The sequence below is a fragment of the Octopus bimaculoides genome, chromosome 2 (genome assembly GCF_046866305.1).
Source record: "Octopus bimaculoides isolate indiv1 chromosome 2, ASM4686630v1, whole genome shotgun sequence".
Lineage (NCBI taxonomy): Eukaryota > Metazoa > Mollusca > Cephalopoda > Octopoda > Octopodidae > Octopus > Octopus bimaculoides.
This window is the reverse complement of record NC_142929.1, coordinates 168,802,560-168,815,059: the sequence shown is the minus strand read 5'-3', so window position 1 is coordinate 168,815,059 and position 12,500 is coordinate 168,802,560. Positions and strand designations below refer to the sequence as shown.

At 38.1% G+C, this 12,500-nt stretch overlaps 1 protein-coding gene across 1 annotated transcript in view; it reads right to left on the bottom strand.

The window, feature by feature from the left end:
* LOC106872973 (uncharacterized) overlaps positions 1-12,500 on the bottom strand; it is a 108,267-nt gene that overhangs the window by 94,438 nt on the left and 1,329 nt on the right. Inside the window, exon 1 of the mRNA XM_014920159.3 lies at positions 12,250-12,500. This exon is cut by the window's right edge and continues 1,329 nt beyond it. Coding sequence (XP_014775645.1) covers positions 12,250-12,500 — 251 coding nt within the window. The remainder of the gene's footprint in view (positions 1-12,249) is intronic.

The window sequence follows — 12,500 nt, the reverse complement described above, 5'->3', positions numbered from 1 at the left end:
TCTCCACACATCGGTCCCTGTATGAGGTGGTGAGTGGAGAAAAGGAAGGTGGCATCTGGTATCTAGAAGCAGTAGTCTTCTACTTATAGCGAGAAGTGGGCACGAGATTCTTGGATTTATAAAAAAAACATCAAGGAAACTGGTCGATGATAGGAATTGAGGTTTTAATCTAAATGAAGCAGGACAATTTTGAGAGTATCTCACATCTGATTAAGCTTCCAAACATTAGAGGTTTGAGGGAGTAGAAGGGAGAAGGTTCAGGTGCCATATGTATAGTACCCTCAGCCACCAAAGGGCTTCCTACCCAAAGCAGATGGCTAAAGAAGGAAGGTATGCAACAATGCAAACAACAGCAGCAGCAGTAGAGCAGTAACTAATATAGCAATAGCAAACTCAACAGCAACAACACTCCTAACGACAGACACCAAACAAAAACAGTAAAATCTGCCATCATAATAAAAAGAAGTCGTTCAACTGTGCCATCTTGCAAAACACAAACGTTCACACAGGTCCAAGACCTTTTCGATTCCGAAATCTCATCGTACGATGAAGTTGAAGCAAAGAATCTTCCCAAGGTAATTTGTCGTAGTGAAAAATATAGACAAAAATAAGTATGCAGATGACGTCACTGTGATGTCGGATTCCACGGTGGTGGAAATTGTCAACATTTTCATGTCCTTGGTGTCTGACACCATGACATTGTAAAAGAATACGATGCAGTGAAATAAGTAAAAATTTTAATGGGAAGGTGGTGTGCCTGCTGCTCGGAATCTGTAGAGGCAAATAAATATCACCGGCTAGTTAAGTTGGGCGCTCGATCGACAGAACGTCTTTCTTTAACTGAGTTTTCTTCTGACCAGATTAGAGAGCATGTGTTCTTTCGCTTCTTGAGGACTTTTCTATTGATCAGGCAGTTCATGTGTGCCCAAAATCTCTGAGTGTTCAGTATGCCGTGGCTAATGATGGACAGATATCCCTGAGGTTGCGACATATGTAGAGATACCTGGATTATGAACAGGTGTGGTTGCTTTTTGTCAAGTAAGTTTTCTACAGTTTGTCTCATTGATAGAGCTCTAGCACTAAGTTAAGTGAAGATCAAGATTGAACACTTGACACCTGACTTGATATGAGCAGCGAGCATGGTACAAGTGAATGGGTTTATTATCAACATGTGCCTGAAGGTAGGGAATGACAGCTCTAAAGACACTTATCCTTAGTAGTTAGGTTAATCTGGTGAAATTCTTTGATTGGCTGTATATGTAGATTCTCCTCGTTGGGAACTTTACCGCGCACTTGTATACTGTGTACGCCATCACACTTCATATTCATCTTATTTCCTGTAAACCAATACATGTTTCCTAGCTTGCCCGATAACGTCCCTTCATTATCCACCCTAACGACAGTAAAAGAAAAGGTTACTTAAAAAAAATATCTTTTTATTCGATTTTATTAATAATTTAGTCAAAGGACTTCTTTCCTACAATTTCTATATACACTAATCTCTTCTAATTTTATCCAGTTGAGTTTAATGTTATCCGCTGATCGAAACGCGTCTCTTAATTTTATCAGTTGGCTTTAAAGATAAAATCCACTCCTAACTACATTGCTTCTATTTCTTCTAAATTTGGATTAGCTGATATTATTAGAGTTATCGTTCCTGCTTGTTGTTTCTGAATTTTAAACACCTCTAACGGGAGATTTTGAGTTCTAATGCAAGGATAAACTCAGCTATCGAAGTTTTTCATCTCAATATCACACATGTGATAAAGGCGACGGCATTTCGTACGTCTTAACGTTCTGAATTCAAATTCAGAACCAACTTTACCTTTCATCCTTTCGGTGTCGATAAAATAAATATCAGTTGAGCGCTCGGGTTGATGGAAATGACTTATTCCTCCCCAAATTGCTAGCCTTGCGCCAAAATTTGAAACCAATATTACATATATGGGACTCTACCGCCTCTCTCCCTATATATATATAGACATGTATTATATATATATATATATATATATATATATATATATATATATATATATATATATATATATATATATATATATATATATGCTTATAAAAATATTGCATTTCAAAGTCCTTTATATATTCCTTTGCCACTCACTTAGCCAGAAATGCATTGAATTAGTGATTGGCTGGTTGGAAACTTGTAATCTTCCCTAATAGCAATATTCTTCGTAAGAATATATTGACATTGAACAATGTATTCCTAGGTACAATACGTCTGAAAAATAAAGAACGGATACTTCCGAACTCCACGATAATCCCGTATTTTTACATGTATCGAAGACTACTTTATCTCTGTGTCCTCTCTTTATGAAGACGGTAGGCTGTAATTTAAATGTTATTTGTCGTAGGCCGCAAACAGTAGTAGTGGTTTTAGTAGTAGTAGTAGTAGTAGTAGTAGTAGTAGTAGTAGTAGTAGTAGTAGTAGCTGCAATAACAATAATAAAATATGTACCTGAGTGGTACATATTTCATTGATTCTACAAGGGTGGGAAACAATGTCGACGACAACCTAAATTGAACTCAGAACACAAAAGAGCGTTGCTAACTCTCTGTCAAGACATTTTGCCCGGTACGAAACCAATTCTGCTAACCAGGAAAGATGAAAGGGAAAGTCCTCTATGGAAGCATTTGAACTCAGAACGTAAAGTCGGGAGAAAATACTGCTAAGCAATTTTTCTACCGCAATAACGATTCTGTCAGCTTTTAAAAACGACAAATACTGGTTTTAAAATTTGGTACACGGCCAGCACTTTTAGAGGGAAATGTAAGTCAATTAAATTCACCTCGGTAGTTGGCTGGTACTTTATTTTATCGACCCTGAAAGGATGGAAGGCAAAGTTGAGTTCGACGGGATTTGAGCACAGAGCGTAAAAGAGCCGGATGAGATGCCGCAAAGCATTTTATCCGACTCGCTAACGATTCTGCTAGCTCGCCACATTAGCAACAAATAATAATGATATCGGAACACCCATCATCATCACCATCAACGGAAGTACCAGCAGTAACAGTAGTAGAAGTAACATTAGCAGCAATAAAAGAATACGTAAGTGGCATAGGACAATATGGACGACAACAACGAAAGCGACAACAATAACAACAATAACAAACAGTATGCAAGTGCATTTGCTGCAACAGCATTAACAAGAAGTTACAAAGCAAAAAAATAAGCGAAGGGCAACAGCAGCAACAGCAACAACGAATACAACGACAAAATCCAAGGGCGTTGCCTTGAAACAACATGTTTTTTGCATTCTCAGATGACAGCAATTTAGTTTTCTGTGAGATTTCTGTCTTTCTTAGTTCTGTCACAGTGTTCCCTTGTACACACACACACACACACACACACACACACACACACAGACACACGGGTATGTGTTTGTATACATGTGAATATATACTATATATGTATATTTACATATGTATGTCAACCCCGTCTGTGCTAATCTGTTCTTTGTCAGTGTATACATTCCTTTCACCTCCCTTTCTCTCTCTCTCTATCTATGTATAACACGCAGACACACAAGCACGCACACGCACACAGACACAGACACACAAGCACACACACGCACACAGACACACACACTCGCGCGCGCATACACACACATACGTGTGTGTACAGAATGTAGCGTCAAACGTTCTTCCTGAACCATAAGACTAAAAAGCCGGTTTCCCGAGTTCTGTGGGCAACACAACATGGGTAGTTGACACGAGCATAGTTTTACTATAACAGTCAGGTCATAAGTCAATACACACACACACACGCACACATACACACACACACACACACGCACGCACCCACACGCACACACCCACACACTTATGTATATATATGTACATATATAAACACACACATTTATAACATACATATATACATGCATTTGGGAGGAGGTGACCAGTCGCTTAGATCGACCCCAGTACGTAACTGGTACTTTATCGATCCCGAAAGAGTGAAAGGCAAAGTCAATCTCGGCGGAATTTGAACTCAGAACGTACATACATACATACATACATACATATTGTCACATTGAGTGACACATGTAAACAAGCAAATGTAAACAAATATATACTCTATTCCACGTGTAGATACATGGTAGAAACACGTATTCGTAATTTATATTATATTGTTAAAATTTCGTACACATTCACAATCACAAACACACACACACGCACGCGCGCGCACACACACTCACAGATCAATAGATACATAGATATTCATTCTTACAATTTTATACATACATACATACATACATAAATACATACACACGTATAAAATGACATGTCCTTTAAATTTAGCATAATCATCAAAATAACATTTTCTAAAATATCCTTAACTTAGGTACCTTTCATATTCGTGGCTTTATTTATACAGTCAGTGATAGTATTGGGTTACTCTAAAATATCCAGAGAGAGAGAGAGAGAGAGAGAGAGAGAGAGAGAGAGAGAGAGAGAGAGAGAGAGAGAGTAGGGGGAGCGAGAGACATCCGGCTGTCATTAATCACCACAGATGATTAGCGTTGTCAGTGCCTGAAGAGTCTGAGACATGAACGGGCGTCTCCTCTCCACAAGCCGTACTTGTGGGCGGTCCAGGTGCGGTTTGAACTATAGTGTTCTTTTCTGTGGATCCGCTTTTCTTCCGCTGCATTCATCATTCACTCCCGTGTAGGGCGTTCGATAGGACCCAAACCTGGGCAGTACTGTATGGAGGACACGTTGGTGTCCAAGCAGCGTATCTCGTCTCTCCGCATCACTGATAAATCCAAAGTAATAGCATGGCACCAGCATCGTTTTCCTTCCTCTAAATAAGTTGCCACCCGCCAGGCTAACGAGCTCGATCTGCTCGACTGACTTGCAAATTATCCCATTGCTAGGATCCTGACAGGTATTACTACTCAGGGTCAGAATAAACCTGGGAACAATAATGGCTAAGCGCTTGCCCCACACTCCTCAAAACCCTAGAATGTTCGAACCAGGGCCGCACTACTGGATGCAGTGTGAAGTCATACCTAGGAGTATTTCATTCCACAATAGCTACCTCTGATGAGTGTGGAGTTACATAATTAAACTGTTACCTAATACTCCGTTGGACCCCTGGTGCAAAATCGATTGGTAAGATCAGCCGTAATGGATATATGATACTGTACACTTCGATTTATATATATATATATATATATATATATATATATATATATAAGAAGGGAAAAAGAAAATGGAGAGTGGGAAGTTGATAATTGTTTATTATTAACAGCAAATTAATCATCATCCCTTACAGCTGTTTCAATTAATACTCAGCAAATATTAAGTAAATATTAAATTTATATGACCTGAGCATAGTATCTTCAGAGGGGAAGAAATTACCCTTGGATATTTTATACGTGTTTATGGATTCATTATAGCAGACTGAATGATACTGTTTATGATTTGTATTGTTACACACTCACACACACACAAACACACACATACACACATGCATGTGTGCGTGCGTCTAACAAATAATATGATATATATATATTATATATATATATCATCTGTTATACACGGCTGGGTATCTGTAATTGGAGGGTTTCTCTTCAAATCGTACACTTGAGCAAAGCTTTCATGTGGAAGACTAATAATTGACCATGGATGCAAATCTCTCCTCTCCATGCTTGCATTGAACTTCAAGGAAAAGGTAAAGCCGATATAGCTTGGCACCAATGTCATCGCAGGTGTTGCCATCCGAAAGCGAAGGCCTAGAACAGATTCTGAGATGCAACACACTCCGACACATTCCTCAATCTCTAATGACGCTTGATATAACGGAGGGAAGGTAAACCTTTGATAACTGTTTGATTATATAACACTAAGACCTGCTGTGATGAGTAAATTTCAAAGTTTATTAAAGATGCAATTGACAAATGGTCAACTGCTATAAGTTGGAACAGACTTTTCGAGTTATAGCAGCTGGTGTTGGATATACACTAACTGCTGTTCGCCATGCTGTGGACATCTTCATTGAGTTGACCATCTTTAATCAGGTTGTAATAGCTACCGATTACTGCAAAAAGACTATTGGTCTGTATGGTCTGATACATTCTCTGTTTGTCGATGATCAACAACAAATGATTGCTGTTAACATTTTCACCTACGTTCGATAGAAATACCACCAAGCACAGATTAATGTCACTAGTATAAAATATCGATTAAAGTTTGAATGTGAGACATGTTGAACGTAAAGGGGTGTACATTTCTTTGAAAACCTCACATTCTGTACGATGAGAAACATAAGAAATGGATGTCATCAGATTCGTCATAATCTTGTCGGATGGATGTCTGTTTATAACTTTTTGGGTTTTGGTGGCCTATGTTCTTCTAACGACGAGCGAAATGCCGCTAAGCATTTTGTCCGGCGTGCTAATGATTCTACCAGTTCGCTGCCTTAAATGAATGATAAAAAGTATAATCCTTTCTGCTATAAACACAAGGCTTTAAATTTGGGGAGTGGGGGACTAGACGGTTACATCGACCCCATTATTCGACTGGTACTTATTTCATCGACTACGAAAGGGATGAAAGGCAAAGTCAACCAAGGCGGAATTTGAACTCAGAACGTAGCGACGGGCGAAATACCGCTTAGCATTTTGTCATGGGCGCTAACGATCTTGCCAGTTCACCCGCTTAGATTTAATAATAATAATTATTTTTAATATTTACACAAGATCTGAAAATTAGATGGAAAGAAGGCCTCAATACTTGACTGGTACTTTGATCAAACACGAAAAGGGGAAAGGCAAAATTAACCTCGGCATAATTTGAACTCAGCACGTAAAGAAACGGAAAAAAACCCCTACTGCAAAGCATTCTTTCCGGCGTTCAAACGATACTGACAATCTACAGCCCTGAATAACTGTTCCTAATAATCTAGAAATTTGTGTGGGGGAGGTTTCATCGACCCAAGTATTTGACTGGTATTTAATAAATAAAAGACAATCTCAAATTTTGGCTCAAGACCAGCAATTTTAGGGTGAGGGTTATAGTCGTTTTCATTGACCCCAGTACTCGATTGGAACTTTATTTTATTAACTCCGAAAGGATGATAAGTAAAGTTGGCCTCGGAGTGATTTGAACTCGAAACAAGGAAAAAAGCCCCCCCCACACAAAAATGCCGCTAAGCAGTGTCCGATACGCTGAAGATTCTGCTTGCAATCCTAATCGATATATAAGTCCTAGCAGATGATAATGTATCTTTAAAAGAAATAAAGAAATTATCAAAGTATAAAGATCTAGAAACAACCTGAATGTAGAGCCTGAAAACAGAAACAATCCTGATAACAGTAAGTACTTTTGGAATGGTTAAAAAACAAAACGAAACAAAAAAACCAGACAAATACATAAACAAACCCCAGGACTTACAAATATACAACAAATATACCACTCACGTATTATGTAGGGTATTTTTAGTTCAGTAAAAATAACAAACCTAAATCAAAACACTGCACATTCCCAAGGCACAAAGCTGCACACGGTGGTGCAATCAAAACACTGCACATTCCCAAGGCACAAAGCTGCGCACGGTGGTGCAATGAAAATATGTACTAAAAAGAAATGAATAAAAATGGTTTCAAATTTTGGCACAAGGTAAGCAACTTTGCGTATATCGATCCCCCAGTGCTTGGATCTTTTTTAAAACGGGGGCCACATTTTTCATTAACGAAACACTTTGAAACTTGGAACACTGGTAGAATGTGTCATATAAAACATCTTTTTCTCTTAGTCTTCTTTAAAAAAAAAAGAAATCCATAAGTTATTCCATGTTAAAGTTGTCGTATTTCTGTAATTTCAACCAATCACTGACGTCCATTCAGCCGATATACATTAAGTGCCGACTACATAAACAAACGATTCTGAAGCAATTAACCCTAACCCTAACCCTAACCCTAACCCTAACCCTAGGGTTAGGGTTAGGGTTAAAGCAAATTTAAAATGAAAAAAGCAAATAAAACGAAGGTATGGAGATTAAATACGCTTTACATCGCTTAATCAGCCAAAGGAGTAAATATAAACAACTGAATACTTGTCAGTGATTGGTTGAAATTATCGAAATAAGACAATTTTTTACATGAAATAAATTCGAATACAAAAATATTTTTCTGTTCTATAACACAAAATAGATAAGTATACGAAGTTTGAAAGTCTTTCGGTACCAAAAACACTACGTAAAACATTAATGAAAAATGTGGCCCCCGTTTTAAAATAGATCCCAGTGCTTGACTGGTACTTATTTTATCGACCCCGAAAGGATGAAAGGCAAGGTCGACCTCGGCGGAATTTGAACTCAGAACAAAAAGACAGACGAAATGCTGCTAAGCATTTTACCCGGTGTGCTGACGTTTCTACCAGCTCACCGCCTTCAGTAAGTGAATAATTATTTCTGGTTTAGGTACAAGGCCTGAAATTTTATGGAGAAGGCTAATCGATTACACTAACCCCAGGGCTTAACTGGTGCTTATTTTATCGACCCCGAAAGGATGAAAGATAGACGGCACGCAAAGACAGACAAAATACCGCTTAGCGTTTTGCCCCGGCGTGCTAACAGTTTTGCTAGTTCATTGTCTTTGAGTAAGTGGATAGTAACAGCAATTAATTTGGTATAATTACATCATCGTTACCTTAAGGTTGCAATGAGAATTTGTGTGATTTATTTAATGCACTGGAACGGAGGAAGATCAATTAGTTTGCATGTACATGCGCTGAAACATGAATTGATTGCGTCAGCAGGGTATCAGAGAACTAGTTAAAGGTTTCGCCGTCCGTATTTTGCCAGCAGTGCTTGAATGTAGCCATGCCTAACATGCTTGACTTCAAATGGTACAGATGACTTAACTGTAAGTAGGTAACATAACGTTGCACCAGCTCACCATCATAAGCAGCAGTAGCACTGTGTAAATCTGACAATTGTGTTCTTAAACTACAGTTTTAAGTTCATTTCGTAGCGCGGCAAATCTTACCTCTGACTCGCTGGAGATCTATTTAGAAGAACCATACTTGTCTTATTATCTCGATAAACCAGTGAATCACAGGAGTTAGTAAAAAGTAGTCATGATTTCTAAGATACTTATAATACTCTAAATTCTGGTGAGGTTGGTTCACAGAGATTTTCGAGCTTAATGTAGGCACGTGAAGAGATTCCAATACTCGACAGCTACTTAATCTTTTCGACATCGAAAGGGCAAAAGGCGAAATTTGAACTCAGAACATGAAAGGGCTTGACTTAAACACTGCAAAACAGTTTAACTCCAGCATTTAACTGAGTCAAAATACAACGACAGAAAACAGAACAAGGAGATAATGGTGATAATAATGATGACGAAGATGGCGGCGACGACGACGACGACGATGATAATGATGGTGGTGTGATGAAAAAAGAAAAGGTAAATAAGGGAAAGAAGTAGAAAAAAGAAAAAAAGGAGAAAACGATTTGATACAACGCCGCAAATTTATTAGTCGTTTTAAACAGCCTTAGTACATTATTGGTATTCTTAGGCTTCTATGTGTGTGTGTGTGTGTGTGTGTGTGTGTGTGTGTGTGTGTGTGTGTGTGTGTGTGTGTGTGTGTATGTGTGTGTGTGTGTGAGCTTGACGTTTGGTGATGTGTTTGTGATGAGTAGAGAAGCAAATTGTAATTGTTGCTGCTGTCATTGTTGTATAGTCTTAGGTTAAAATGTGGAAGACTATTATCAAAATTATCAAATGCAATAAAACGATATGATTTGAGGTTGATTTTTGTGGTTGTTTTTTGCTGGTAGGCGCCCACAGTGAAGTTTCATTGCTATTGGAGGTGATGGGTGTCCCGGATGTGTGTGTTTATTCATATATATATATATATATATATATATATATATATATATATATATATATATATATATATGTGTGTGTGTGTGTGTGTGTGTGTGTGTGTGTGTGCGTGCGTATCTATCTATCTATCTATCTATCTATCTATCTATCTATCTATCTATCTATCTATCTATCTATCTATCTATCTATAAGCTCTGTCAGATCTTAAGGTCGTGAATTCGATACCCGGTGGTGTGTTCGGTATTTGAGCAAGACACAATTATTTCAAGTTACTGCAGTCCACTCAGCTGGCAAAAATGAGTGGTACCTGTATTTCAAAGGATTAGTCTTGTCACATTCTGTGTCACACTGAATCTCCTTGAGAACTACGTTAATGATACCCGTTTGTGCAGTACTCACCCTTTGCATGTTAATTTCACGAGCTGACTATTCGGTTGATCGGGTCAACTGGAATACGCGTCGTCTATCCGACAGATAGCCAGCCCCCCCCCCCCACACACAAACACACACACACGTACATATTTATACACGCACATATATTAAATTTTATGCATATATAAAAAAATATACTACATAATTCATATATGCAAATGAGTTATATATGCATGTCTGCCTGTCTGACTGCGCATCTCATTCACTTTCTTTCTCCCGCTTTTACTGTCTCTGCTTAATGTGTAGTAAGTTATTTATGTGTCGGTGCATGTGTTGTGCTGGATACATTTACACACACACACACACACACACACACACACACACACACACACACACACACACAAAGTTGCCCCACAAAAAGAAAAATAAATAAATAAATACAAGCATACATGCACGCACGCACGCACACATATTTGTGTGTTGGAATGTATGTTTGCATATATATATATATATATATATATATATATATGAATATATATATATATATATGTGTGTGTGTGTGTGTGTGTGTGTGTGTGTGTGTGTGTGTGTGTGTGTGTGTAAACACATACTGCCTAAACGTGGCCGAATATGTATTTGTGTGCGTGTTAGTGTGTGTGTTTGTGTGTGCGCGCATTTCGGAGTGTGTTATCTAATAAATATATGAATGAAAACAACGCTTTGCATCCGTTGAGTTTTGTGATATAATGGAAATTGCTTATTATCACTTTGATATAGAGCCTTTCAAATGGCAAAAACCGACTGATAACTTTAAGTAGATGATATAACAATACATTGAGCGCGTGTGGGATGTATTAATTTCGATAACTGATAGCTAACATTTTCCATCTTTATAAAAAGCAGCGTCAACTGTACAACAATATTTTTCACAGATATTACTAAATGGGTCCCGAGTTCCCTATCCACGCTAGTGTATGGGGACATTTTACCTGTTAGTTTGAATGTAGATGTGTGTGTGTGTGTGTGTGTGTGTGTGTGTGTGTGTGTGTGCGTGCGTGCGTTTGAGTGTTTCAGTGTTTGTGTATGTTTCACATTATGTGTGTACTTGAGTGAGGTTTTTGCCTGGATAAGTTTAGTTTAACATGCTAGCACACAATCGTAGGCATACCCGCATCTCTGTTGGCGCGTGGGTGTGTTTATATGCATGCGTATACAGCCACATGTGTGCATAAATGTCTGCACCTATGTGCATATATGCAAGTTTTCGCAATTTACGGATGTATATGAATGTCTATGAGTTCATGTACTTTTGTGTCTGTAAGAGTGTATATAATTAGCCTTGTGTATATGTGACATAATGTTTGTGTTGATATTTAGATCCAAGACAGTTCTGAGTAAGCAAAGGCGTTCCAACCGTAGTCATCCCGTCTTCATGTCATCTTCATGTCAGAAACTGTTTCATCCATGTTTTTTTTTTTTTTAAATAGTTGAGTATTGTGTTAGGGTGAGTTGGCTGTTATTTCTAGCAGGTAGACAAACCACATAGAAGCACTTTTTATAACTGTAAGTGAAAATAATTTTGTAGGCACCCAGTCAAGAGACCACAACAGGGGGTCAGTCAATCGTTATTCAGACTCGCTTATTTTACCGATACTCGTTTTTTTTCTATTGATCTTGCAGAAATGAAAGCTAAATCAATACCGGTCCGACATAAATTCGAGCACAGAAAAAGAAAATCAAAATTTAATCAACAATAAAATCAATGCATTTTTTTTTTAAATAAAAAAAAGCAATATCACGCAAAAAGAAAAAAAAAAGAAAAGAAAAGCCGAGAGAATGAGGTTACCCCAATTCTAATACCCGCCATAACCCCGGCCGCTTTCATCAGATCCAACCTGACACTATTGGCTCCAATCGAACTCAGATTCCTTCCTAATTCAAAATCAAACGAAAATTCTATATGAAGAAATAAAAACTGATCAATAAACAAATATTTAAATAAATAAATAAATAAAATACTTACTACTGCCTTCTCCAAATTTACTATGGCGTAAATGCCGACGTAAACCTCTGAAACCGAGTTGTCGGCATAGAACGGTGGCATCGTAAATATTCCATTCCAAACCGCACACAGTTTTCCAGTGTCCACGAGAGTAAACCAGCACTGAGCCTTCATATTTATCATTGCCACCGGATAATCTCACATCTCCGGAACGATAACCAGTGGCCAAATTCCTTAACGTTGCCACATGGAAGCAGAAAAGTGCACAGATT